The 24,740-nt window shown below is 55.0% G+C and overlaps 7 protein-coding genes across 9 annotated transcripts; 5 read left to right on the top strand and 2 right to left on the bottom strand.

Annotated features, from left to right (window-relative positions):
- Window positions 1–200: 200 nt before the first annotated feature.
- IUM83_04525 (uncharacterized protein) lies at window positions 201–1,439 on the top strand (the record flags this gene model as incomplete). Its single annotated transcript, XM_067928611.1, has 1 exon — window positions 201–1,439. The coding sequence occupies one exon, from the start codon at window positions 201–203 to the stop codon at window positions 1,437–1,439; it is 1,239 nt and encodes a 412-aa protein (XP_067792777.1).
- Window positions 1,440–2,641: 1,202 nt separating this feature from the next.
- Window positions 2,642–4,959, top strand: IUM83_04524 (uncharacterized protein; the record flags this gene model as incomplete). Its single annotated transcript, XM_067928610.1, has 8 exons — window positions 2,642–2,661; window positions 2,794–3,052; window positions 3,121–3,405; window positions 3,483–3,575; window positions 3,646–3,744; window positions 3,809–4,086; window positions 4,196–4,253; window positions 4,321–4,959. 8 exons carry the CDS (start codon window positions 2,642–2,644, stop codon window positions 4,957–4,959), a joined length of 1,731 nt encoding a protein of 576 aa, XP_067792778.1.
- A 1,018-nt stretch (window positions 4,960–5,977) lies between these two features.
- Window positions 5,978–7,981, top strand: IUM83_04523 (uncharacterized protein; the record flags this gene model as incomplete). 2 transcript variants are annotated; one of them, XM_067928609.1, is made up of 6 exons in its annotated part: window positions 5,978–6,106; window positions 6,168–6,452; window positions 6,513–6,605; window positions 6,677–6,775; window positions 6,833–7,453; window positions 7,659–7,742. In XM_067928609.1, 6 exons carry the CDS (start codon window positions 5,978–5,980, stop codon window positions 7,740–7,742), a joined length of 1,311 nt encoding a protein of 436 aa, XP_067792681.1. The 2 variants fall into 2 exon arrangements, with proteins under 2 accessions (XP_067792681.1, XP_067792680.1); XM_067928608.1 differs by having other exon boundaries at window positions 6,833–7,981.
- Window positions 7,982–10,776: 2,795 nt separating this feature from the next.
- Window positions 10,777–12,892, bottom strand: IUM83_04522 (uncharacterized protein; the record flags this gene model as incomplete). Its single annotated transcript, XM_067928607.1, has 7 exons — window positions 10,777–10,850; window positions 10,920–10,941; window positions 11,135–11,821; window positions 11,959–12,057; window positions 12,191–12,283; window positions 12,386–12,670; window positions 12,740–12,892. 7 exons carry the CDS (start codon window positions 12,890–12,892, stop codon window positions 10,777–10,779), a joined length of 1,413 nt encoding a protein of 470 aa, XP_067792682.1.
- Window positions 12,893–14,091: 1,199 nt separating this feature from the next.
- Window positions 14,092–16,511, top strand: IUM83_04521 (uncharacterized protein; the record flags this gene model as incomplete). 2 transcript variants are annotated; one of them, XM_067928606.1, is made up of 5 exons in its annotated part: window positions 14,092–14,274; window positions 14,491–14,766; window positions 14,871–14,963; window positions 15,097–15,195; window positions 15,333–16,511. In XM_067928606.1, 5 exons carry the CDS (start codon window positions 14,092–14,094, stop codon window positions 16,509–16,511), a joined length of 1,830 nt encoding a protein of 609 aa, XP_067792765.1. The 2 variants fall into 2 exon arrangements, with proteins under 2 accessions (XP_067792765.1, XP_067792764.1); XM_067928605.1 differs by lacking the exon at window positions 14,092–14,274 and having other exon boundaries at window positions 14,704–14,766.
- Window positions 16,512–17,123: 612 nt separating this feature from the next.
- Window positions 17,124–19,542, bottom strand: IUM83_04520 (uncharacterized protein; the record flags this gene model as incomplete). The annotated part of the gene is made up of 5 exons (XM_067928604.1): window positions 17,124–18,302; window positions 18,440–18,538; window positions 18,671–18,763; window positions 18,868–19,143; window positions 19,360–19,542. The coding sequence occupies 5 exons, from the start codon at window positions 19,540–19,542 to the stop codon at window positions 17,124–17,126; spliced, it is 1,830 nt and encodes a 609-aa protein (XP_067792791.1).
- A 2,863-nt stretch (window positions 19,543–22,405) lies between these two features.
- Window positions 22,406–24,487, top strand: IUM83_04519 (uncharacterized protein; the record flags this gene model as incomplete). Its single annotated transcript, XM_067928603.1, has 5 exons — window positions 22,406–22,540; window positions 22,620–22,913; window positions 22,996–23,088; window positions 23,193–23,291; window positions 23,366–24,487. 5 exons carry the CDS (start codon window positions 22,406–22,408, stop codon window positions 24,485–24,487), a joined length of 1,743 nt encoding a protein of 580 aa, XP_067792590.1.
- Window positions 24,488–24,740: the final 253 nt, after the last annotated feature.

Here is a 24,740-nt window from a genome sequence, read left to right as displayed (position 1 = left end):
ACTCTCGATAAAAAACTTCAACTGTTTGACCAACACTCCGGACTTACGATTCGAACTTCAACTAATCGACCAACACTCCGGAGTTAGGATTCGACCCACCTAAAGTACGATCATGGATCTTGCGCTCGAAAGGTCGTAGATCGATATCTGGACCGTGTCATTCCATTCTGCATCAACTAACCAGCCGTGGCAAGTCCAGCATGGCATCGACGCTTCTCGGCGCGTTGCTGCTTGTCGGCCTCTCCAATCCCTCCGGGGCAGCTGAAATCGACGTGAACGGCGTCGCGATCGACACGTTCCAGCCCAGCGGCAGCCTCAACGACGCCGAACTCTTCATCCAGGCGGAGGCCCAAGTCATCAACACGTTGATCGAGCTCGACAACCAGCTGGACAATGTCATGAACCAACTGTCTAGTGCCAGTGGCGCTATGGAGATCGACGTGGTCGTCGATGAGTCCGACGGCACATCAAGCGGGTCGGGGCTATCGATCGACGACGAGATCGTCGTGGCTATCCCCGCTGGGTCCGGTCCGAGGCTTTCGAAGGAAGAGAAAGATGAGATCAAGGACGAGATTGAGAGTGAAGTGGCCGATGCACTGGATGCAATTGTCGTGGACCAAGTCCTGTCGCCGCCCCAGGTGGAGCAGATCCCGCAGGTGACGGATGCTTCGTTGACCGACAAAGTCGATCGTCTCTTTGAGGAAGAAGCGGAGGCGGAGAAGGAGCTGAACAAGATGGAGGAAGAGCTTAAGACGGCACTGGACACTTTGCCTAGCCACGGGGGCTCGTTGGAGATTGACATTGTAGTGAGTGAGTCGGACGACGAGAATCAGCAGGAGGTCGTGGACAATGAGATCGTGGTGATCATCCCAGCGTCGACGGGTAGCGGGCCGCGGCTTACCGAAGAGGAGAAACAAGAACTGGAAGAGGGAATCGTGGAGGAAGCGGCGGACGCGTTGGGGGCCATCGTCATGAGAGACTTCGTCGAGAAAGGGGCGCCGATCCAGACGAGTGCGCCTGAAACTGAGATCGCTGTGCAGTTGCCCGATGACCCACGGCTGGCAGAAACCTCCCCGCAAGAGAATGTGTTGCAGAACCAACATGAAGAGAAACCTACATCGGTCGTAGAAGCTGCGTGGGAGAGTGGTGCCCCTGAGCCTGAACCGAAACCTGTATTCCGCAGTGCAGTCGCTTCGGCTATCGCACAGCCCGGTTTCGAGCATCCGATGTTCGTGCCGCACCACTGGCAGACCTCGGACGAACAGCTCTGGACGATGAAGTTGTCGATGCTAACATCGATCTCCTGTGTGACACTACTGCTGATCGTAGGAGTCTGGACAGGGGTTCGTCGATCGCGTCGTCACGCTGTTCTCGACGACAACCACTTCCGCTGGGCCGAGACCGTCGAGTACATGGATGCTTTCCCGTACGAGCCGTAGCAGGTGATTTTAGCTCTGCTCGTAGCCTGCATAATTCAATTGTCATACTTGGTGATGTCGACCGTTGAAGTGCTAGTTAGTGCCAATACTCCAGCTCGACGTACACCCTTCGTTGGTAGACACGCGAGGCATGGTTCGCCGTGTGAAGATCGTGGTGTTGCTGTCGTGATCGAGAGAGGGCGGAGGAAACGCTTTTATCTGATAGGTCTGTACGCATGGCTACATGCTGGGCCGTTGAGGTTAGTTCAAGGCGGATGATTCAAGGCCGGCAGTTGTGCGGTCACTGCCTGTGAGGCGTTGGAAGCGCAACCCACCAGTGCAAAGCCCACAATAACAAGCACTCAGAGGGGCATAGGAGACTTCGGTAGGTTTATTATCCGTGGTGACCGAGTGTTGAACACCTCGACTCGAGTAAACATTCAGGAGCGGCAGCAGGTGTAACACTCGATCGTCTGTCCAGCCATTCATGGACTACCTCAGCCATGGCGACCGAAACCATCACCTGACTCCCTCTGATGCCAGGCTAGCTACGATGAGCTGACCTCCATCGCGGCGTTTCGACACTGCGCGACGACGAGCCTCTGCTTGTATGCAATCGTCTGCTCGCCGCCGCACCTGGGGTGGATTCAAATTCTGTTTCCTTTTTTGTTTGAGATTGCGGGACGGCGTCGACCCATACCGTCATCGACCACCGCAGTTTTCTTGAAGTTGATGGAGCTGCGTTGTTGTGTACGGCGCCCTCTTTCCTTGAAGCTGCTCGGGTCGCTTCGCGGTTTTGCGCCTTGCGACCACAAAGATCTGCTGCCACTCGGCCACTATGCGCGCGTTGCAAATTGGCGGTCCTCCCCCCGACCGATTGTGGGTGGGCCGTCTACGGTGGCAGGAACGTGGGTAAACCGGCAGTTTCGAGAGACGCGCCAGCGGCGCAAGCCGTGACGGAGAGTACTTTGTACCGCGGCGACAACGGCTTGGCGCGAAATATCGGATCTTTTGTATTATTTCTCGGTGGGATTTCGCCTCTGTCGCATGGGAATCCACTTTTCAAGTCCTTGTGATTCAAATAACACCATGAACTGACGATATCGGGGATCGCTAGACGGACCGCCAGTGGGGTAGGTTCGTAGACAGTGCTGGTCCGAGCGCAAGAGTGACACCTTCTGGATCGGCTGGACAGTGTAGTGGCAGTCGGTTGCCACCTTCGCTTGCGTTTCGGCCAGTCGCAGTGCGTGGAAACCGTGCGGGGCTCTCTGTGACTCCGCCGAGTCGGCGACGCCGACACGGAATCACTTCATATTATTTCGGTTCTGTTTCTGACGTGGCTTCTTTTTTCTCGCTGCCGCAACCTTCGGCGCAGTGGCATCATTCAGCCGTGTGCGGTCCCGTTGGACGAGGTCTTGAAGATGCACGAAGGGATCCGCCATAATCGGATATCCCCCGTCGAGATGGAAAGTGAGAAAGTGATTTCCGGCGCTTCGTCTGCAAATTCTCCGCTGCCGCTTTCAGCGAGTATGGCAAAGGTTCACACGGCGTGGCTCACTGCTGGTGCCAACGGAGACGCTGCTGCCATGCGTGAGCTGTGGAGCCGATTCCCAGAATGGCTCGCCTTCAACCGGGTAAACGAGAATTTTGTTGACAATACACCAGACACCGACACTAAGATCTGCTCACGTGTGCTTATTAGCAAGTCGGCCGTGCCAAGTCGGACTCGCTGTCCCAACGACAAGCAAAATTCTGCAGTTGGGGGGATTTCCACCTGCGCACTATAGGCGCCTCAGCGCTCCACACAGCTTCATGGGGAGGGAACCTCGGCATCGTGGAGTTCCTCCTGGAATCGGGTCAGGACCCCAACGTCGGCGACGACAGTAGCATGACGGCCATGATGGTCGCCATCCTACGGCTCAACCTTATGACCATGCGCTGTGTGTTTCGCGACGGAGTGGCTGCGCGACGCAACACCGTCGTCGACGTAAGAGGATACGATACACCCCTGCCGTGGCAATACGGTAAGATTTATGAACCTTGTGCTTGTGGTTATAACACCAGTGCCGCCAGGAGCAAGACGAGCAAGTGCAGCGAGTTCTCGATGTCATGGCGTTGCTACTTCGCTTTGGTGCCCAAGTGGATGCACGGAGCCAGGTACGACGACCAACTGAGCGGCCCTTCGCGGTCGAAGCACCCAACTAAGAAGCCTCACGCTTTGGTGCAGGACGGCAAGACCGCGCTACACTGCTCGACTAGCGACGACGCGTACGATGTGGCCAAGTTCCTGCTGGACGCTGGCGCCGAGATAGACACGTTGGATGAGGTAAGGATGGCAAACGGGGGAATCGAATCCGGTGACGCTAACCAGTGTCGTTTGCTGCTTGTAGAGCGGGAAGACGCCGCTGCACTACTGCGTGCAGGAAGGAGGGCTCCTCGTGACGGATCTTTTGCTCTCCTGCGGCGCGAGTATCGATGTGGAAGACAAGGACGGCACTTCGTCACTAGCACTTGTGTTGCAGCGAGGCAATGTCAACGTGCTACAGCTCTTCTTGAACCACCACCAGTGCGTGGCGGCACCGAAGCGACACGATTTCGCCGCAGCGGTCCTGTTACAAGCTGTTGAGTTTCGAGCGGAGGAGATGGTTCGCTATGTGGTGGAGAACGAGTACGCATCCGTAGCCGTTCGCAACGCACAGGGTGAAACCAAATGCACCTAGCTATCAAGCAACGGAACCCATCGTTAATGGATCTATTGAACGACTTGGACCCGGCAGGAGACAATCTGACCGCGGTCACTGCGAACTCCGAGACACCAGCACACTATGCTGCTCGGTATGGCTCTCATCGCGAGGTGGGGGTGCTAATGCGGTGTCTGACAAGCGTCTACGGCGACTTGCAGGAGCTCGGAGCAGCGAATCTTCTCAACGTTGTCAACGGCCAGGGCTTGTCGAGTTTGTACATTGCAGGAACGACGCCGTTTCACTATGACTACCCTCGTTTGGAAGATGAAGTTGGCAACGAGCGAATGGTTAGCGTTACTATCCGCGATGCCAAGGTGCAGTTGCTGCTTGAGCACGGAGCACGGTTGTTCACTCATGTTTTTCTGGAGACGGAGCTGGAGCTCGAAGATTCTCTGTCACGCGTGAAACTGCCGGCCCAAGTGCAGCAATGCTTGCGTACATGGATTGTGGAGGATGGAACTCCCGTGGACGAGCCTGAAGACGACGAGACTGTGCATACTAGTGACGGCAGCGATTTGACTGAGGCGGTAGCGGAACTGTGTATGCAGTGGGTGGCGAGTGTGGCATGCGTTGGATCGTGGCCGTCCCTGATCCCTGTTGTCATCTGTGCCGGCTACGCGCACGACGTGGTGCCGCTGCTCGTAGAACTGCCTCTGCAGCGCTGGACCCTGCCAGCCCTTCTGCACCAACTCGAGAAGTTTGCACGCCATCAGCTCTGCCACGCCCTGCTGCTAGAACTTCACAATGAATTGCTGGAGGCATGTCAGGCTGCGACAACACCTAATGTTAGTACATGACCACGTTCAAATTTTATTCTTCAGTGCAGCGCAGCACATTCCCCGAATCAGGAAACCCAATTGTCTTCGTCGTGTGTACCAGGCACGCCACTCCGAAAGCGTAGTGCATGTATCATAATATACCTGAACCAAGCACGCCGTCACAAAGGTGAGAGGGGTCAGCACTTCATTTGAGATCGGGAGTGTGCAAGCTGACGAACCGTCAAACGTATTGCAAAGGAACAGAAGGTGCTCTTAGTGCCGTGGAGCACGTTGGCCAGATAGGGAAGTCGAATCAACACTGATGAATCGTAGCTCAATCTGATGAGCGGGTCAACCATTACGGATTTGCTAAGCCAAATACCCGGAAAGCACAACGCCCGACTTGGGCGATAAGAGCACTTGCACGACTGATGGTTGCAAAAACTCCAGGAGGCAAACCGCCCGCTGGCTGTATTTTGCTGTCTGAATGTCGCCGCCTGTCGGTGTTGAAGTTGCCGCCACGGACCATTCGTTGAAGCCTTTGTGTGTGTGCCGGGGCAGGTTACGACCAAAGAGATCAATTCGCTGGACGTCGAGTGTTCCGCTGGCATGTGTCGATTGTCCCTGTCGCACGTACATGTATCCATAATGAGAGAGCTGCCCCCAGGGCTCCATTCCTTGCGTAGGTCGGCTTGCACCCATGGGAGGGTTTCTCGCCGCTAGATCAATATCGAGTGCAGCCTTCCATAGCGCGCGGTGAAGCCAGCCGGCGCAACGAAGGCCAGTACGACGCGTTGAAGTTTGAAATAGGCCAAGACCTCATCATCAACTACGCGTGCGTCAAGTAGATCCAGCGCGAGGGAGGTAACTGCACTCTCTGGATTTGACTTTATTCGTGGCTGCTTCTGCAGCCCGTCGCAACCCAGTCTCTACGCCAGCGCCGTGGGATCGAGCCGTATGCGGTCGATGCAAACGATCGATCGGAGATCCTTCAGGCGCCTTCACAATCCAATTGACTCGCCGAGAACTCTAACGCCCACATATCCATCACAATAAGATGTTGTTGCAACAGAGTGCTAGCAAGGCCGAAGTCCACGCCGCGTGGCTTGCGGCTGGGGCCAAGGGCGATGCTGCGGCCATGCGTGAGCTCTGGGGTCAGTTCCCGGAATGGCTCGATTTCGGCCAGGTAAAGTCTCACAAATCTATTACGTTAGCTGAGACCAACGATCTGACAGCGTCAAACCCAGCAAGTCGGCCGTGCTGCGTCGGACTCGGAGATCCAGCGGCATGCAAGATTCTGCAGTTGGGGTGACTTCCATCTGCGCACCATCGGTGCCTCGGCACTCCATACAGCCGCATGGAGTGGTGAGCTGAAAATCGTGGAGTTCCTGCTCGAATCGGGCCAGGACCCGAACGCGGACGACGACAGCGGCATGACGGCCATAATGGTAGCCATCCTGCACCTCAACCTGTTGACCATGCGTTGCGTGTTCCGCAATGGGGAGGCTGTACGCCGCAACACAGTTGTGGATGTACGTCAAGACCCACCACTTCACTAGTAAAATCGCTCGCCTAACCAGTTGCTGTATCAGTGTCGAGAAGAGCAAAATGAGAGGGTTAGACTGGTGCTTGAAGTGATCAAGATTCTGCTCCGGTTTGGCGCCGATGTGGACGCTCGAAGCAAGGCACGTGCCAGTCCCTCGCGCTACGTATAACATGACTAACGACAATCTAAAACACTTACATTTTTTGACAGGATGGCAAGTCCGCGCTGCACGGCTCCACTAGCGACGACGCGTACGATGTGGCCAAGTTCTTGCTGGACTCTGGCGCAAACGTCGACGCGTTGGACGAGGTACGTCCTCTCGGAGATATGTGGGGCTTTTGGTGCTGACCCTCGTGCTGCCAACAGAACAGGAAGACTCCGCTGCACTACTGCGTGCAAGAAGGAGGGCTTCTCGTGACAGAGCTTCTGCTCTCTCGCGGCGCCGACATCGACGTAGAGGACAAGGACGGCGTCTCGCCGCTGACTGTAGTGCTCAAGCAAGGCAACCTGAGCGTGCTGCAGCTGTTCCTGAACCACCACCAGTGGGTGTCGACGCCACAGAGGCACGATTTCGCCAGTGCAGTGTTATTCGAAGCCGTGGAGCTCCGGGACGAGGCGATGATACGATACGTCGTGGAGAACGAGTACGGGTCCGTAACGGTGTGCAATACGGCGGGGGAGACACCGTTCCACCGAGCGATCCTGCGACGGAGTCCTTCCCTTATGGAGCTGCTGGCTGACTTGGACCCGGCTGGTGACGTCTTGACTGCGGTAACTACGGAAGCCAAGACGCCTGCTCACTACGCGGCGCAGCATGGTTCGCATCGGGAAGTGGAGATGCTGCTGCGATGTCTTACGAGTACGCTTGGCGACCTTCAGGAGCTTGGACCAGCGAATCCTCTTAACACTGCTGATTGGAAAGGGATGACGAGTCTGTTGGTCGTTGGAATAATGCCGACCCAGCGCGGCGAACGCATTGCTGTCCAGGTAATTCCTGAAGCAGAGACTGGACTTGCTAATCACGAAGAGCGAGACACCAAAGTCCGGCTGTTGTTGCACCATGGAGCGCAGCTATTCCCTCCTTCCTTTTTGGAGCAGAAGTTGGCACCGGCTGCAAGTTCAAATACCTGCCGGGATGCCTCCCGTATCATTTTGCCTGCCCAAGTGCAGCGCTGTCTACGAACCTGGCTAGTGGAAGATGGAGATCCTGTTCATGAACCCGAGGACGAAGAAATCACCCATGATCGTCGTGGTGACGCCCCCGTTGAAGCGCTGACGGAGCTGTGCGTCCGATGGTTGGCCAGCGCAGAGTGTACTGAGTCGTGGGCGTCGCTGCTCACCATCCTCATTTGCGCAGGCTACGCGCACGATGTCGTGGCAATACTGGTGGGGCTCCCTCTGCAGCACAAAGCCCTGACGAGCCTACTCCACCAGTTCGACAAGTTTGCGCGCCATCAGCTTTGTCACCCTCTTCTCCTCCAGCTCCATGACGAGCTTCGGGAAGCGTACAAGTAATAGCGGCACCGAGGAGCTAAGCTAAATGGACTGCACAACTATGTTACGACCATATAAGTCTCCCTCGCGCTTCAACTTTGTACAGTGACGCCCGCAATCAGATTGTACAAAGTACACATCATACATGAGCTCAAGAGCACAGGTCTGTACTGCAGTCCAGGAGCTCAAACCTCGGGAAAATATTATTGATTTGCAATTACTGTATTTATGTATGGAATTATGTATTATTGGACTCCAAGGTCTCCAACTCAATACTACATGTATATAGTATTTTCCTAGGTCTGGTAACGTTGGCACTGAGCTGAATGGGTGCCGTTCCATAGCGCTCGCGCATCAACGGTAGGCTGCCTCTCTACTTGCACGGAAAGTCGTGGGGGATAGACCATCGCTTTCCTGCCACGTCCTGGGAAGCGAAAAGTGATATATTGTAGCCGCGATCAAGAAGCAATGGGATCCGAAAGTATTTGTGTGAGACAGGATCGGCAGCAGTAAATTAGAGCTCCATACAAAGTGGAGGTCGGGTCACAGCCGCATTTCCTTAAGAAATTCACATGCAAGTCAGTATAACTTTTGCTCACAGTTAAGCATGGCCAGCCGATCTAGGAGACGCCCAAGGGGCAACAGTGGAGAGACCAGAACTAAGGGCTCGAAGAGCAAAGCGCAGCTGACTCACATAAATGCGTATTATTGATCATGAATTTATTGAAGTGATTATTATGGAAATAGAAACTTCAAACTCAAGCGTACTACATGTGGCGAGCGCGGTGGCGTATGGCCGAGTATAAACACGATTTCCGGGACATCGCATAGGTGCTTATGACCAAGTTGGCACTCCAGCTGAATGGGTGCCGTTCCGCGACAAGCAAACAGGGTAGGCTGCTCTCTACTTGCACGGAAAGTCGATTTGAACACTCTAAACTTGTGGGACTGCTCCACCGATAGACCATACCGCGTCCTGGGAAGCGAAAAGTGATGAATATGCCATGAATCGCTGGCGGTGGTCCACGACACCCATCATGTTAAATGCCGGATACCCGCGACGGCAGTACCAGCCGTCATCGCAAAACGTTTTACTCGTATTAGGCACCCGGCATGCCACTGACGTGCTCAAACTCACTCAAATCGAAAGTATTTACTTGGTGTGAGCGGCCGTGCTAGATAATTCATAGCGATCGCAACTCGTGTGGAAATGTCCACCTCTGCGTTGCTTCCCAGTGGAGTAGTGCAGCGTATATGCCGTCGAAACCAGCCCACGGAAAAGACTTGTTGGGACCGAATCATATCCCAGTCAGCTCGCGGCACGGTGTTGCGGAGGCTCGGGCCACGTGCGTTTGTCGGAGACAACGACGGCAAGCACACATATCGAGGCCGCTGCGTACAGAAAAGGTGACCAAAAGACCTCTGCAACCTCTTGTTGGGAGTGTACATGCAAAAAGAGGTGAAGGGTTGTTTGATTGGCGGATTCTCTTTCTGCGACCTCTTTTTTTGACTGCGACCCGCCCCTAAATACTCTTATATACCAATCGGATCATGAATCTTCTGACTTGGAAGAAGCCGCTGGCCGAGGAGGAGGGGGGTACGTGCGTATCTCATTAAACCGCTGTGGAATTTTCCATATCAGGCGAAAGATGTTCTGTCGTTCCGGGCTCGATCGAGTCGCTCGGCAGCCGACGTGCTCGCATGCCAAGGGCGGGGCAGCTCACGAGTAACACCGTGGACTAAGCCGATAGTTTGCATCGCCGGAGCCCAGGCGGTGTATTGCGGCGAGTTAGACTCATCAACCTGAAGGCAGGACCTGTCGGGGATGCGTTCGATGGCCGGGCATTTTTCTAGGTCGTAGGTAAGCTGGGTGACTGTAATGTACCTCTACTTAAAACGAAACGAAAACGACCTGTGAGGGACCCACGGTGGCAGAGTCACCGCGCTGTTTCCCTGAAGAAACCAGACACGAGTGACGCCGTGGTCCCTACTGGAAGTTATTGCGTGCGACCTCGGCAGGTCACCAATTCGGTGGGAGTGCTGCAACACGCGCGCAGCCCACCCAAGCTTTCGCAGTGACGCGCGAAGCCGAGCTCCAAGTCGTGTGGCCTGCACCACGAGAAGCTGGCTGACGACGGGGTGCAACCTGAAAGATAGAGCAGCGGGGCGAGAAAAGGCAGCGGGGAGGAGATGAAACGGATGGCCTCGGGGATGGCGTCTTATCGACGCTACACATAGCGCTGGTGGAGCGCTCCAGGTGACCTGCAACACATTCGGCGTAGGAAACGCGAATTCGCCATGACTAGTTTATTGCTGCGGGTGGGGGGGATGCTGAAGAAGCTGATGGACCGCAATGCTGTTGACGGGTACTACGACAGAAGTCTTGAGGGCCGTTGCACTCGCAGGTGGGACGTAGAGATGAGTAAGCTCGACGCCGACGGTGTATTCGTAGATCGTTAACCTGAATTAATAACACCTAAATCCGAAACGAAACCAGGCAAAACATGTTCCTCAACGTCAGCTGCCTGTTTACCGTGAATCACATATTCTCTTTCAAGCGCACAACAACGAGGCAGTTCATCCGTGCACTATTATATGGTCTGGTTTGCAGGCATCCTGTGTAAGCACTCCGTAAAAATGCAGTACTCATTCCTGTTTGTCACAATCACAATGTAGTGATCAATACCTTCACGGTTAGTCAGGGTTCACTTCGATCCCCCCCCCGCGCAAACACCTTCACCTATTCCAGGCCCCGACTAGCTCGTGATGCAAAAGAAGGAGAAGGGGGTTCGCTTGCGGGCATCGAGCTAACTTTTTCAATCGACGTAAGAGCTCGGAAAATCCTCCAGGGCGTAACGGCAAGTCCAGCAGCAGCGGCAAAATCTCGCTTCTGTAACCAGCACTCACCACAATTGTGAGTACTGTCAGTGAATCTCCCACACAAGCAGCGTGTGCTAACCACTGTACGAACAAATCATTTGCTACAGCAGTCCGACAATCTTCTACATCGGGAGGCTCGTCCTCGAACTCTCGATAACTCTCCAAAAGCCACCTCCCCAAACAGAATTTGATTTCGGCGGGTAACGCAAAGCTCCGGGAATTAGGAAGCACCAATACCTCCGCCAAGAACTCGGGTCGGAACAAACAGCCTCCGTGATTTATCAACAGCCGCACCTTCGCATCCCGGACTTCCACAGTGCGTCCTGCACCCGTGCTTTCGTCGGGACCATCATGGACTTGGACCTGTTCACTCGAATTGTCGTCGGCTGTGCCTGCGACATACAGGCTGGTCATGCCGTCCCCGTCGCCAACGTTGAGAGGGTTCGCTGCGCCCAGTTCCACAAGCTCCTCCAGGTCGCCGAACACCCTGGTCAGACACAACAGCAGCGTCTCCACTTCTCGTGCAGACCCGTAGCGAGCCGCGTAGTGGGTGGGCGTCTCCATCTTTGCGGTCACCGCCGTGAGGCTGTCACCCTCCGGGTCCAGATCTGCTAACATCTCCATGACTGACGGACTGTGCCGCACAATGGCTCGGTGCAGAGGCGTCTCACCTGCCGCGTTGCGCGCCGTCACGGGGGCGTAGTCATTGTCCACCACGAAGCGCACCACGTCCTCCACTTCCATGTCCACGGCCAGGAACAACACCGACGCGGAAAAGTCTCGCCGCTGTGGCGTGGCAACGAGCTGGTGATGATTGAAGAACAGCTGCAGCACATTCAGGTCGGCGCGCTGCACGACGCGCTTCAATGGTGTGCTGCCGTCCGAGTCCTCTGCGTCAATGTCCGCGCCGTGGGCCAGTAGCAGCTCCGTCACAAGCAATCCTCCTTCCTGGACGCAATAGTGCAGCGGCATCTTGCCGTTCTTCATTCAGGACAGTAGCAGTAGTAGTTATGCACACCGCCACACACAGCACGATTCGATTAGTCGAAAGGTTCGGGAAGGAGGAGCCCATCCATTCGAACGCATCCAACCACGCTGCTCGCTGCAAAACGACGCACCTCGTCCTGCGTGTTTACATTCGCGCCGGCGTTCAGCAGCAACTTGGCCACTTCGTACGCGTCATCGCTGGTGGAACAATGCAAGGCCGTCTTGCCGTCCTGCCCGTGGCACGTCGTGCACCGATTAGTTTTTTTGTTTGGAATAGGGTGTTGAAGTCGCTGTTGAAAAGGGAAACCACTCGCCGTCCGCCGGTCACTCGGCTGGATGGATGGATTATCCCAAACGTCTTACCTGGCTTTGAACATTCGGGTCGGCGCCGAACCGGAGCAGCAACCCAATGACCGCCAGCACCTGCTGCAATTGCTCATTCACCTCGGCACGGCACTATCCAACAGGAAACCACCGACAAAGTTCGGGTTAGCCGTATAGAGTGGTATCGTGGGGACAAGTCTACCTTGCTGGATCGTATTAGCCACACACACTTACGTCCATGACGAGGTTGCGGCGCACGACCTGTCCGTCTCGGAAGACGCAGCGCGTGGCGAGGAGGTTAAGACGCATGATGGTGAACATTATTGGCGTCATCCCGCTATCGTCCGCGGCGTCTGGACTCTGGCCTTCTTCAAGAAGATAGCGAATAATGCTGAGGCTGCCGTCCCATACCGCGGCATGCAGCGCTGATGCGCCAATTGTATGGAGGTGAAAGGCGTCCCAGCTGCAGAATCGAGCTTGACCGAGTGACCGCGAGTTAAGCGTAGTAAGTCTTGTGGTCTGCACGGTTCACGCTGTCAACACTCGACCTTCTGTGGTATATTGACGGTGGCATAATGCCCTTCTTACCCGCTGCAAGTCGAGCCACTCGGGAAACTGGCTCGCTAATTGCTCCATGGCCGCCGCGTCTCCGTTTGCACCCGCAGCTAACCACGCAGCGTGCACTTCTTCTATTATACTAGGGAGCAGAGACAATTCCCGGCTCTGGTCGCTGCTTGCCATCGTCTCAGCTCGTGTGCTCGACCCGCAGCTGAAGGATTTATGAGCATTTTGACGGCAGCCACTTCCGACAAGCTCTTGAATGCAAAGATACGGAAGACCTCGGAGATCTTGACAATTTTACAGATGGCCTGATTTGTACAACTATATGGACCCTATAGTTCAGTTGATAACAGATCTGGATCCGAGTTACTTGTCGTGTAAACTTGGAGAACGTTCGAGTATATACTATCTCTCGCTACTGTAGGGCTATTGAGCGACACACGAAAGAACTACCAGCAGCAGAAAAGACCTCCGGCTTAGGAAAACCGACACGATCGGTTTTGGATAGTCCGATTCGGTTCGTCCGTATTTTGATCTGATTTCTGCATGTACGCCTGGAATTGAGACAGAAAGGCTGCATACAGTAGACAGCCACGAAGGTTTTTCCTCGTCTGGTTACCCGTATCGGACAGCCACGTACAAGTCTGCGTTGCGAGGCTCCACGGACGCTTGTACGGAGAAGTAGTGACAGTCGTAGAAGCTGTCGCTACAAGCGAGAGTAATGGAAAGTTGTCGTAAGCTGTCTGTGTTGTGCTAACGAGTTTGATCTCAACGTAACCGATAGATGCGTAACGCGTCGAGTTTTACTGTCTACTATCCGTGACGCTCGAAGGATGGATTGGGCATCGTGTATTTTCAGGGCGCGGTCCACCAACGGCATCAATTTGTAACCTCTCGAGGGAGGAGATCCCAGCTAGCGAAATAACTGTTTGAATTACTTCCAAGAGCGCATTGTCTTTCATTTGGCTATGTAGCAGCTTCCGTGCAGCGGTACACACTACTCCGACATGGTCGGGATCCAAGCAACACAAAAAACGGCACACAACCATGTATCCAGGTCGCGTCAGGTATAATGCGACGTGAAGGCCGTTTCAGGAAGACTATTTCGCTTATCTTTTTTCCGAGCGGATATTTTTGTTTTTTATACTAACGTTAGTTTCGCATACTAAAGCTGATGTTTAGTGCACCGCGCCCCACAATAGCTGTCAATGCAAATTTGGCTCGCCCGCAGCGCAACGCTCAAGGTAGGCCGCGCGTTTTTAGTATTCGGGCGGAGTGGCTCCACTAACTATCGATGCTCGTCAGTGTAACGCTCTTCCGTTGCTGTGGTCTTAGTATTCTTTCCGCTCCGCACCACTCACGCCTTTGAAGAGGGAAGCATGGCTCCTGCCAACACAAATGTTGAATGCGCCACGGACGGCCAAGTTCCTGAAGTGCCGTTGCCGCCGTCGGCCTCCATGACCGACGTCCACGCAGCATGGCTGGCTGCCGGCGCGCGAGGTGACGTGGCGGCCATGCGCCAACTACGAAGTCAGTTCCCCACGTGGCTCGACTTGCATCGGGTACTCGTCGCTGCCTTGCCCTCGCTTGCTTACGTGGGCGGCCTCTTGTGGCGAAGCAGCCCAGCCTTGCCGAAGGTGCATCGCGCCGCATCGCAATGCACCGCAAGTGTCCATAACGTGCAGAGACCAGCTGGGTAGCTCACTGCGAGTGGGTCCATTATTACTCGCGATCTCGCTGACACATTAACTACAAACGTGTATCTTCATGTATTATAGTCGGTAAGCCCGCCGGACTCGATGCGGCGTCAAGCGCCGTTCTGCAGCTGGGACAGCTTCCACCTGCCTACCATCGGCGCGTCGGCCCTTCACACGGCAGCGTGGAAAGGATACCTCGCGATCGTGCAGTTCTTGCTGGAGTGCGGCCAGGACCCAGACTCGGGCGACGGCAGCGGCCTGACACCCGCAATGATGGCCATCTTGCGCCTCAATCTGCTCGCCACGCGCTGCGTCTTCCGAGACGGACAGGCCGTGCGCCGCAACCTCGTCGTGGACGTAAGTGTGTGTGTGGCTAATACGATCCAGCAAGGTAGACTTGTCCCCACGATACCACTCTATACGGCTAACCCGAACTTTGTCGGTGGTTTCCTGTTGGATAGTGCCGTGCCGAGGTGAATGAGCAATTGCAGCAGGTACTGGCGGTCATTGAGTTGCTGCTCCGGTTCGGCGCCGACCCGAATGCTCAAAGCCAGGTAAGACGTCTGGGATAATCCATCCATCCAGCCGAGTGACCGGCGGACGGCGAGTGGTTTTCCTTTTCAACAGCGACTTCAACTCCCTATTCCAAACAAAAAAACTAATCGGTGCACGACGTGCCACGGGCAGGACGGCAAGACGGTCTTGCACTGTTCCACCAGCGATGACGCGTACGAAGTGGCCAAGTTGCTGCTGAACGCCGGCGCGAATGTAAACACGCAGGACGAGGTGCGTCGTTTTGCAGCGAGCAGCGTGGTTGGATGCGTTCGAATGGATGGGCTCCTCCTTCCCGAACCTTTCGACTAATCGAATCGTGCTGTGTGTGGCGGTGTGTATAACTACTACTGCTACTGTCCTGAATGAAGAACGGCAAGATGCCGCTGCACTATTGCGTCCAGGAAGGAGGATTGCTTGTGACGGAGCTGCTACTGGCCCACGGCGCGGACATTGACGCAGAGGACTCGGACGGCAGCACACCATTGAAGCGCGTCGTGCAGCGCGCCGACCTGAATGTGCTGCAGCTGTTCTTCAATCATCACCAGCTCGTTGCCACGCCACAGCGGCGAGACTTTTCCGCGTCGGTGTTGTTCCTGGCCGTGGACATGGAAGTGGAGGACGTGGTGCGCTTCGTGGTGGACAATGACTACGCCCCCGTGACGGCGCGCAACGCGGCAGGTGAGACGCCTCTGCACCGAGCCATTGTGCGGCACAGTCCGTCCGTCATGGAGTTGTTAGCAGATCTGGACCCGGAGGGTGACAGCCTCACGGCGGTGACCGCAAAGATGGAGACGCCCACCCACTACGCGGCTCGCTACGGGTCTGCGCGAGAAGTGGAGACGCTGCTGTTGTGTCTGACCAGGGTGTTCGGCGACCTGGAGGAGCTTGTGGAACTGGGCGCAGCGAACCCTCTCAACGTTGGCGACGGGGACGGCATGACTAGCCTGTATGTCGCAGGCACAGCCGACGACAATTCGAGTGAACAGGTCCAAGTCCATGATGGTCCCGACGAAAGCAGGGGTGCAGGACGCGCTGTGGAAGTCCGGGATGCGAAGGTGCGGCTGTTGTTGAATCACGGAGGCTGTCTGTTCCCGCCGGAGTTGTTGGTGCGGATGTTGTCTGCATCGACTTCGCGCATACCCCACCTGGTTCTCCCTGTGCCAGTGCAGTATTGCCTAGGTATTTGGCTCGTTGAAAGCGGAGCCGGTGCTGCGGAGTTCGAAGGCGAAACAGTGGTGTCCGACAGCAGCAACAATCTTCTGATGGAAGCGCTAACGGAGCTGTGCATGCAGTGGATACCTTGCGTCGTGTGTCCTGGATTACCGGCGACAATGATCACATTCGTGACTTGCGCTGGTTACGCTCACGAGGTGCTACCCCTGCTCCTCAGTTTGCCGCTGCACCGCGCAGCTTTTCGTGGGCTGTTGCGTTGGTTGCACAAGTTTACCGCGAACAATGGGTCGGGGCACGTTTTGTTGCTGCAACTTCACGATGAGTTATCGGAGGCGTGGCACGAGAATGAGCACGGTACGGACTCGACGCTATAGATGTATTCGGTACGATGAAGAGTATTTTTCATTACTACGAGTACTGTATTCGTTACTACGAGCAGAAGGTACATAATCAAGAGTTTAGCAAGTCGAGAGGACAGACGCCAACACAAGAAGAAAAAATTCATGACAGTCGAGCACCGAAATGTTAACCACTTCGCAACACTAGGTCACCTAGGGGTTGGTTGGCACCTTGACAAGTTTCACATCTTTGGTGATATCCTCCTGAGACCATGTCGAATCGCACGAGCGACCCATTAACCTGCAAAGGAGTAGGTAATTCGGGAGGAGCTATGGCTTTAGGCAATGCTATTATTTGAATATCACGCATTTCACAAATTCCTGCACTTACGCACCCCACGACATCCTCAGCAAGCTTATGCTCCCTTTTATCCAAGTACATCGACTCAAGCATGCACTTGAACTCCTTAGGTGACCTAGTGTTGCGAAGTGGTTAACATTTCGGTGCTCGACTGTCATGAATTTGTTCTTCTTGTGTTGGCGTCTGTCCTCTCGACTTGCTAAACTCTTGATTATGTACCTTCTACTCGTAGTAACGAATACAGTACTCGTAGTAATGAAAAATACTCTTCATCGTACCGAATACATCTATAGCGTCGAGTCCGTACCGTGCTCATTCTCGTGCCACGCCTCCGATAACTCATCGTGAAGTTGCAGCAACAAAACGTGCCCCGACCCATTGTTCGCGGTAAACTTGTGCAACCAACGCAACAGCCCACGAAAAGCTGCGCGGTGCAGCGGCAAACTGAGGAGCAGGGGTAGCACCTCGTGAGCGTAACCAGCGCAAGTCACGAATGTGATCATTGTCGCCGGTAATCCAGGACACACGACGCAAGGTATCCACTGCATGCACAGCTCCGTTAGCGCTTCCATCAGAAGATTGTTGCTGCTGTCGGACACCACTGTTTCGCCTTCGAACTCCGCAGCACCGGCTCCGCTTTCAACGAGCCAAATACCTAGGCAATACTGCACTGGCACAGGGAGAACCAGGTGGGGTATGCGCGAAGTCGATGCAGACAACATCCGCACCAACAACTCCGGCGGGAACAGACAGCCTCCGTGATTCAACAACAGCCGCACCTTCGCATCCCGGACTTCCACAGCGCGTCCTGCACCCCTGCTTTCGTCGGGACCATCATGGACTTGGACCTGTTCACTCGAATTGTCGTCGGCTGTGCCTGCGACATACAGGCTAGTCATGCCGTCCCCGTCGCCAACGTTGAGAGGGTTCGCTGCGCCCAGTTCCACAAGCTCCTCCAGGTCGCCGAACACCCTGGTCAGACACAACAGCAGCGTCTCCACTTCTCGCGCAGACCCGTAGCGAGCCGCGTAGTGGGTGGGCGTCTCCATCTTTGCGGTCACCGCCGTGAGGCTGTCACCCTCCGGGTCCAGATCTGCTAACAACTCCATGACGGACGGACTGTGCCGCACAATGGCTCGGTGCAGAGGCGTCTCACCTGCCGCGTTGCGCGCCGTCACGGGGGCGTAGTCATTGTCCACCACGAAGCGCACCACGTCCTCCACTTCCATGTCCACGGCCAGGAACAACACCGACGCGGAAAAGTCTCGCCGCTGTGGCGTGGCAACGAGCTGGTGATGATTGAAGAACAGCTGCAGCACATTCAGGTCGGCGCGCTGCACGACGCGCTTCAATGGTGTGCTGCCGTCCGAGTCCTCTGCGTCAATGTCCGCGCCGTGGGCCAGTAGCAGCTCCGTCACAAGCAATCCTCCTTCCTGGACGCAATAGTGCAGCGGCATCTTGCCGTTCTTCATTCAGGACAGTAGCAGTAGTAGTTATACACACCGCCACACACAGCACGATTCGATTAGTCGAAAGGTTCGGGAAGGAGGAGCCCATCCATTCGAACGCATCCAACCACGCTGCTCGCTGCAAAACGACGCACCTCGTCCTGCGTGTTTACATTCGCGCCGGCGTTCAGCAGCAACTTGGCCACTTCGTACGCGTCATCGCTGGTGGAACAGTGCAAGACCGTCTTGCCGTCCTGCCCGTGGCACGTCGTGCACCGATTAGTTTTTTTGTTTGGAATAGGGAGTTGAAGTCGCTGTTGAAAAGGAAAACCACTCGCCGTCCGCGGCCACTCGGCTGGATGGATGGATTATCCCAGACGTCTTACCTGGCTTTGAGCATTCGGGTCGGCGCCGAACCGGAGCAGCAACCCAATGACCGCCAGCACCTGCTGCAATTGCTCATTCACCTCGGCACGGCACTATCCAACAGGAAACCACCGACAAAGTTCGGGTTAGCCGTATAGAGTGGTATCATGGGGACAAGTCTACCTTGCTGGATCGTATTAGCCACACACACACTTACGTCCACGACGAGGTTGCGGCGCACGGCCTGTCCGTCTCGGAAGACGCAGCGCGTGGCGAGCAGATTGAGGCGCAAGATGGCCATCATTGCGGGTGTCAGGCCGCTGCCGTCGCCCGAGTCTGGGTCCTGGCCGCACTCCAGCAAGAACTGCACGATCGCGAGGTATCCTTTCCACGCTGCCGTGTGAAGGGCCGACGCGCCGATGGTAGGCAGGTGGAAGCTGTCCCAGCTGCAGAACGGCGCTTGACGCCGCATCGAGTCCGGCGGGCTTACCGACTATAATACATGAAGATACACGTTTGTAGTTAATGTGTCAGCGAGATCGCGAGTAATAATGGACCCACTCGCAGTGAGCTACCCAGCTGGTCTCTGCACGTTATGGACACTTGCGGTGCATTGCGATGCGGCGCGATGCACCTTCGGCAAGGCTGGGCTGCTTCGCCACAAGAGGCCGCCCACGTAAGCAAGCGAGGGCAAGGCAGCGACGAGTACCCGATGCAAGTCGAGCCACGTGGGGAACTGACTTCGTAGTTGGCGCATGGCCGCCACGTCACCTCGCGCGCCGGCAGCCAGCCATGCTGCGTGGACGTCGGTCATGGAGGCCGACGGCGGCAACGGCACTTCAGGAACTTGGCCGTCCGTGGCGCATTCAACATTTGTGTTGGCAGGAGCCATGCTTCCCTCTTCAAAGGCGTGAGTGGTGCGGAGCGGAAAGAATACTAAGACCACAGCAACGGAAGAGCGTTACACTGACGAGCGTCGATGGTTAGTGGAGTCATTCCGCCCGAATACTAAAAACGCGCGGCCTACCGTGAATGTTGCGCTGCTTGGATTGGCCAGCGACAGGGAAGCCAAATAATGCTTAGGTCCTTGACAGATGTTGTGGGTGAACATCAGATTTATATTATAATAGTACCGGAATCAAGTCGAAAAAGCCAGAAAAAAGATAACAGCGATATTCATCCTGAAACGCCCTTCACGTCGCACCGCGGATAGTCACCGCCACTGACAACTTGTTGACAGATATTTACGTCGTCATACAGAGACTGATGCGCGGGCGTGTGGTCCCGCCACACCTGCAAATACTTGTCTGTGCCTGCGCTAAGCTCAACGCAACCGTGAAAGTGGTCGCAGACTTCGCCCAAGCTCATTGGCAGTGAATAGGCCACTGCCACACAGTCTCAAGTTGAAGCGCTGAGACATGCTGGCTCAATATTGGCGAGGGGTCCATATCTGGAATCAAGGCGATACCAGACGCGAAAGCTCGTCTTCTTTTCCAGCTGAGTGTGCTCGTACATCTAGTGTGTTCAGCTAGCGCTGGCGTGTTCAAGTCGAATGGACCAATTTGAGGGGCCTATGTGCCCCTTGCGAGCCACATGGAGCATCCCGTAGAACCCAGCACATCAGGGTTGGGCCCTGAAACGGTGGGTTTCAATGTGTTTTTTATAAGGAGGGGTGGCTTGCTTAGTGATGTTATATGTATTAAATTCAATGCGTAGGTATGAGGCCAAGATGGCTGTGGGGCACGCTGGACGCGAGCGAGTGGCATCAAAGGAACCGCATCACCCGTTTTGTATAATACACGGTCGCCATCCCTTTTACACTAGCTCTTATTAATAATCTTTTCTCCACTTCCAGTCAGAACCACGTTCGTCATCTGCCGGGAACTTTTGCGGAACTCGTCGATCCCAGTCTGTCTGTCACACGACGATGGGCATGACCAGACGAAGCTACCTCAGTGTTGCACTCTAGAATCACGGTGCAGTTCATCCTGCCACTTCTTGGTTCTCATCCAGTCGTGTAAGGTGCTGCAAAATCCACATTTCGCGAGCGGGGGGGGGGGGATACTACAATTACGTCCAGACGCACGTGTTCACGGATCCAACCAGGCGCGAAGTACAATCACTGCTTTGCCATAGAACCATACAAGAGGGTGTTCGTTCGCCAGTTACGCTAACAGCATCCCGATGAATGGCTTCTTACGTAGACGGAATGCATGAGTTTAAAATGGTACGAGTAGCGGGCGTCAGGCTCATGGCTCACCTCCACAACCTCTAACGATCCTTACCTTCGACCTGCCCAGGCTTGCGCTGAGGTTGTGAATCCCCTGCGAGAACGATGCGTGGCGCTTCTCTTCCTGGTGGTATTTATCTTTAATTACGATTCGAAGTTTGGAAGACCAGCAACATGAAGCCGATGACAGCAAGGATCCGGATGAAAAGGCCACTTGAGTTAGGCAACAGTCGTCAAATGCGTGGAAGTATCGCTGCAGTATTTGCCACGAAATATACTGGCTACGCGCAAGTATTTGTCGCCGCTGGCTGTAGTATTTTTTCTCGCTAGATGCGTGAAACATTTTAAAAATTCGCCTTATGGAGGCGTCTTCATGTTCGAAGCTGCTTTTTGGATCACGCCAAAGGGTGTCTGCTCAAGCTCCACGATGACTGAGTGAACAGCCGCAGTTCGGTTGGGCAATAATAAGGCTGAGGGCACGAATCACCTGGCATCCTAGGTCTATAACTAAGGTGGTGCTGTCTAGACTCGTCTGCAGCGGCATGTGCCTTTAAAGTGCCCAAGTCCTTCGCCCTATTTTCAAACCACACTGGAGGTTTGTCGCTTGCACAGACTTGAGTCAATCGAAAGGATATGGTCGGCGATGAATCACCTAGTTGTCAGCTTGGCTCGATCGGTAATTTGGTTTACGATTTTCAACGTGTATATCTCTAGCCGGCTAACAACACCCAATCACGCATTGCTGTAACGTTAGTCAATAATTTTGAATCGGTAGACTTCATCTTTGGCTTTCATGGTGCCGGCTTTGTATGTCGTAGTACCCGCCCATCCTATGCTTGCAGATCATACGATGTTGTGCTGGCTTGCAGAATACCAGCGAATAGGAACGTATTGTGGTGAATCGATGGTGTGGACGTTCGCCGGTCGCAATCAGCGTCTGTAACGGGCTTTATCCAATAATTTTACAAATCAAAACGAAAAAGCGTGTGTAAGTATCTGCGCTCAAGTTGTATAGAAGTCTTCAACAATTTTCGCGATCGATAGAAACAAAACAGACAGTACACCAAATCGACGCAGTGCATGTAGACCGTTTTCTCCGAAGTATCCTCGCATTTTCTTATAACTTGATTAGCTAGCGCGGTTATGTAAATTTCGCACCAAATGCTTGCCTTGGTCATATACCGCCATGCCGTGTACACTGCTGGCGGTTTCCTTCTGCTACTCAATCGCCACGTTTTTGGTGGTCTAAACAAACCATTGATTCGTTACCGAAATGGTCCGTAAGTTACGGACCGTAACGGTTGGACGGGTTGAAAATACTGCATTTTTGTAAAAAAAAATATCCACAAAGATCCGCTGAATGTTTCAGCCAATTTTCGTGGAATCGAATTTGCTTGAATCGATCGAAGGTGTACCACAATTCCTGCTGCAGACTCTCCAGACACTTCCAGTGGTCTCTCCACTCGTCACTTCCCGCCGCATCCCCACCGTGGAAGTCACCAAGAAGAGCGCACCCGCGTTTCCAATGAGCTCGAACGAGGACTCCAACTTGTCCATGGAGCAGGTGCACGCCGCGTGGCTCGCGGCTGGCGCTCGGGGCGATGTGAGCACCATGCGGCGTCTACGCGAGCAACACCCGCAATGGCTCGACCTACAGCGGGTGTGTGCGTCTGCTGACAGGCAGATTTGTATCGGCCGCACCTGGAACTGATAGTTTTCGGTGTGTCGCTGCCTTGAAGCTCGTGGGGACAGCGGCGGACGTTGCTACGACAGACTCGGCGCCACACACACAACGATTCTGTGGCTGGAAGGGCTTCCACCTGTCCACAATTGGAGCCTCCACGCTGCTCACTGCTACGTGGGAAGGTGATCTGGGAATTGTGGAGCTGCTGCTTGAAGCGGGCCAGGACCCGGACACGCGCGACAACGGAGGACTCACGCCCACCATGATGGCGCTGCTGCGCTACAACGTCGTGGTCATGCGCTGCGTATTTCGCAACGGCCAGGCTGTTCGTCGGAACATCGTGGTGGATGTACGTTGGCTGCGAATTGGTCACGAGAGGAACGAAGTTGACGATTTGTGTGGCGATGTCTATGAAATCGCGGAGTATGTAGTGTAGGACGGTAGACAGCGAGCTCCTGCAGTACATCCTTAATGTTACCAAGCTGGTGTTGAGGTTTGGAGCCGACGTGAACGCACGGAATCAGGTACAGCGTCGTTGGGTCATCATGAGGTATTGTTTGGTCATTCTCGTCGCTTACTTTCCCTGATATCTGCTGCTGTTTGTTGTGATTTTTTTCGGTTCTCGCAGGACGGGTACAGCGCACTTCACTATGCTGCAAACGGCGACGCATTTGACGTTGCCAGATTTCTGTTAGACTCTGATGCCGATGCGAACGCTCAAGACCAGGTAACAAAACTTTGACCTACATTCGCTTTCCCTGGTTAGCTCTCGCTATCAACTGACCTCTCCTGTCCTCGCAGCACGGTAAAACGCCACTGCATCATTGCATTCACGAGGGGAGTCTTCTCGTGGCCAACCTGCTCGTAGCTCGCGGCGCAGATATCGATATGAAGGATGAAAACGGCGAGACCCCGTTGACGCTCTGCTTCAAGCGTCGAAGCATGAACATGCTGCAGATCGTCTTGAACCACCACCACATGGTGGCCACAGCGCAGCGACAAGATTTCGCGGCTGACGTCCTGTTCAATGCCGTGGACTATGGGGTTGAAGAGGCTGTGCGTCTCATTGTGGACGGAGGGTACTCGTCTGTAACCGTGCAGAATGCTGCAGGGGAGACGCCACTGCATCGGGCAATGGTAAAGCGCAACCCGCAGCTCATGGAGGTACTGGTTGATCTGGACCCTGCAGACGAGAGCTTGAGGTTAGCCACGACCATGGGCGAGTCGTCTGCTCACTACGCCGCTTGCTACGGTACTGTCAGCGTGATGGAGACGCTGCTACGACGACTCACGGTGGTGTATGGGGACTTGCGTGAGCTGGAGGCAGCAAACAACCCGCTGAACGCCACGAATAACGCGGGCGTGACGTGTTTGTACGCTGCTGGGACCACTGATGGAGGTACGAACCGTCCGCTAGGCGAACGTGACGCTATTATCGATATCCTTCAGCAGCATGGAGCACGACTCTTTGCTCCAGACTGCGTCGTAATTCCCTCTCCGCGCTCTTCATCGGCAGAGCTGGTGGTACTCCACGAACACGTTCGGCGAGGCATCGTCGCTTGGCTCCGAGACATCAGCGATCAAAGCCACGAAATCGACGGGGACGAAGACAACGGGGACGAAGCTCGGACCAGCGACGTCTTGCTCACGGAACTGTGCGCCGAGTGGGTAGCCAGCACCACCACGTTGCCGTCTTCGTCTTCGCGACCAGCCAACTGGGCCGATCGCTCTGATGTGCTGCTCGTGGTGATCTCGGCAGGGTACGCGCACGAGTTCGTGCCCTTGCTGCTGGAACTGCCGCTGCTTCGGTCGGCGATGCCATCTCTGCTGCGTCGTCTGGAACATTTTGCACGAGTGCCCCACGAGCATGCGTTGCTGCTTCAACTGCACGCCGAGCTGTCGGCGGCTCTGTTGGAGACCTGACCAACCGCCTGAGCCTGCATGGAGTGAGTGGTAACCGTTGTGGTAAGCGTCGCAATTGTAAGAACCCCGTGTTTTGTCGGATCCCCGCGTGTTCGTGAATGTCCTCGTGGGAGGTATCGGAGTGGTCCTCGAGACATCATGGCAGCAAGTTGCGGCATTTCGTTGAAGGACGAACGGTGCGAGCGGCCATCGACACCAACGACGAGCTCCAGGACGTCGACGGCCAGCCAGCCAAGCGAACGCCGTCGAGTGA

The sequence above is a fragment of the Phytophthora cinnamomi genome (genome assembly GCF_018691715.1).
Source record: "Phytophthora cinnamomi strain GKB4 chromosome Unknown Contig33, whole genome shotgun sequence".
In the NCBI taxonomy this organism is placed as follows: Eukaryota; Oomycota; class Peronosporomycetes; order Peronosporales; family Peronosporaceae; genus Phytophthora; species Phytophthora cinnamomi.
The sequence above is the reverse complement of the archived record's forward strand: the minus strand, read 5'-3'. Positions and strand labels throughout refer to the sequence as shown.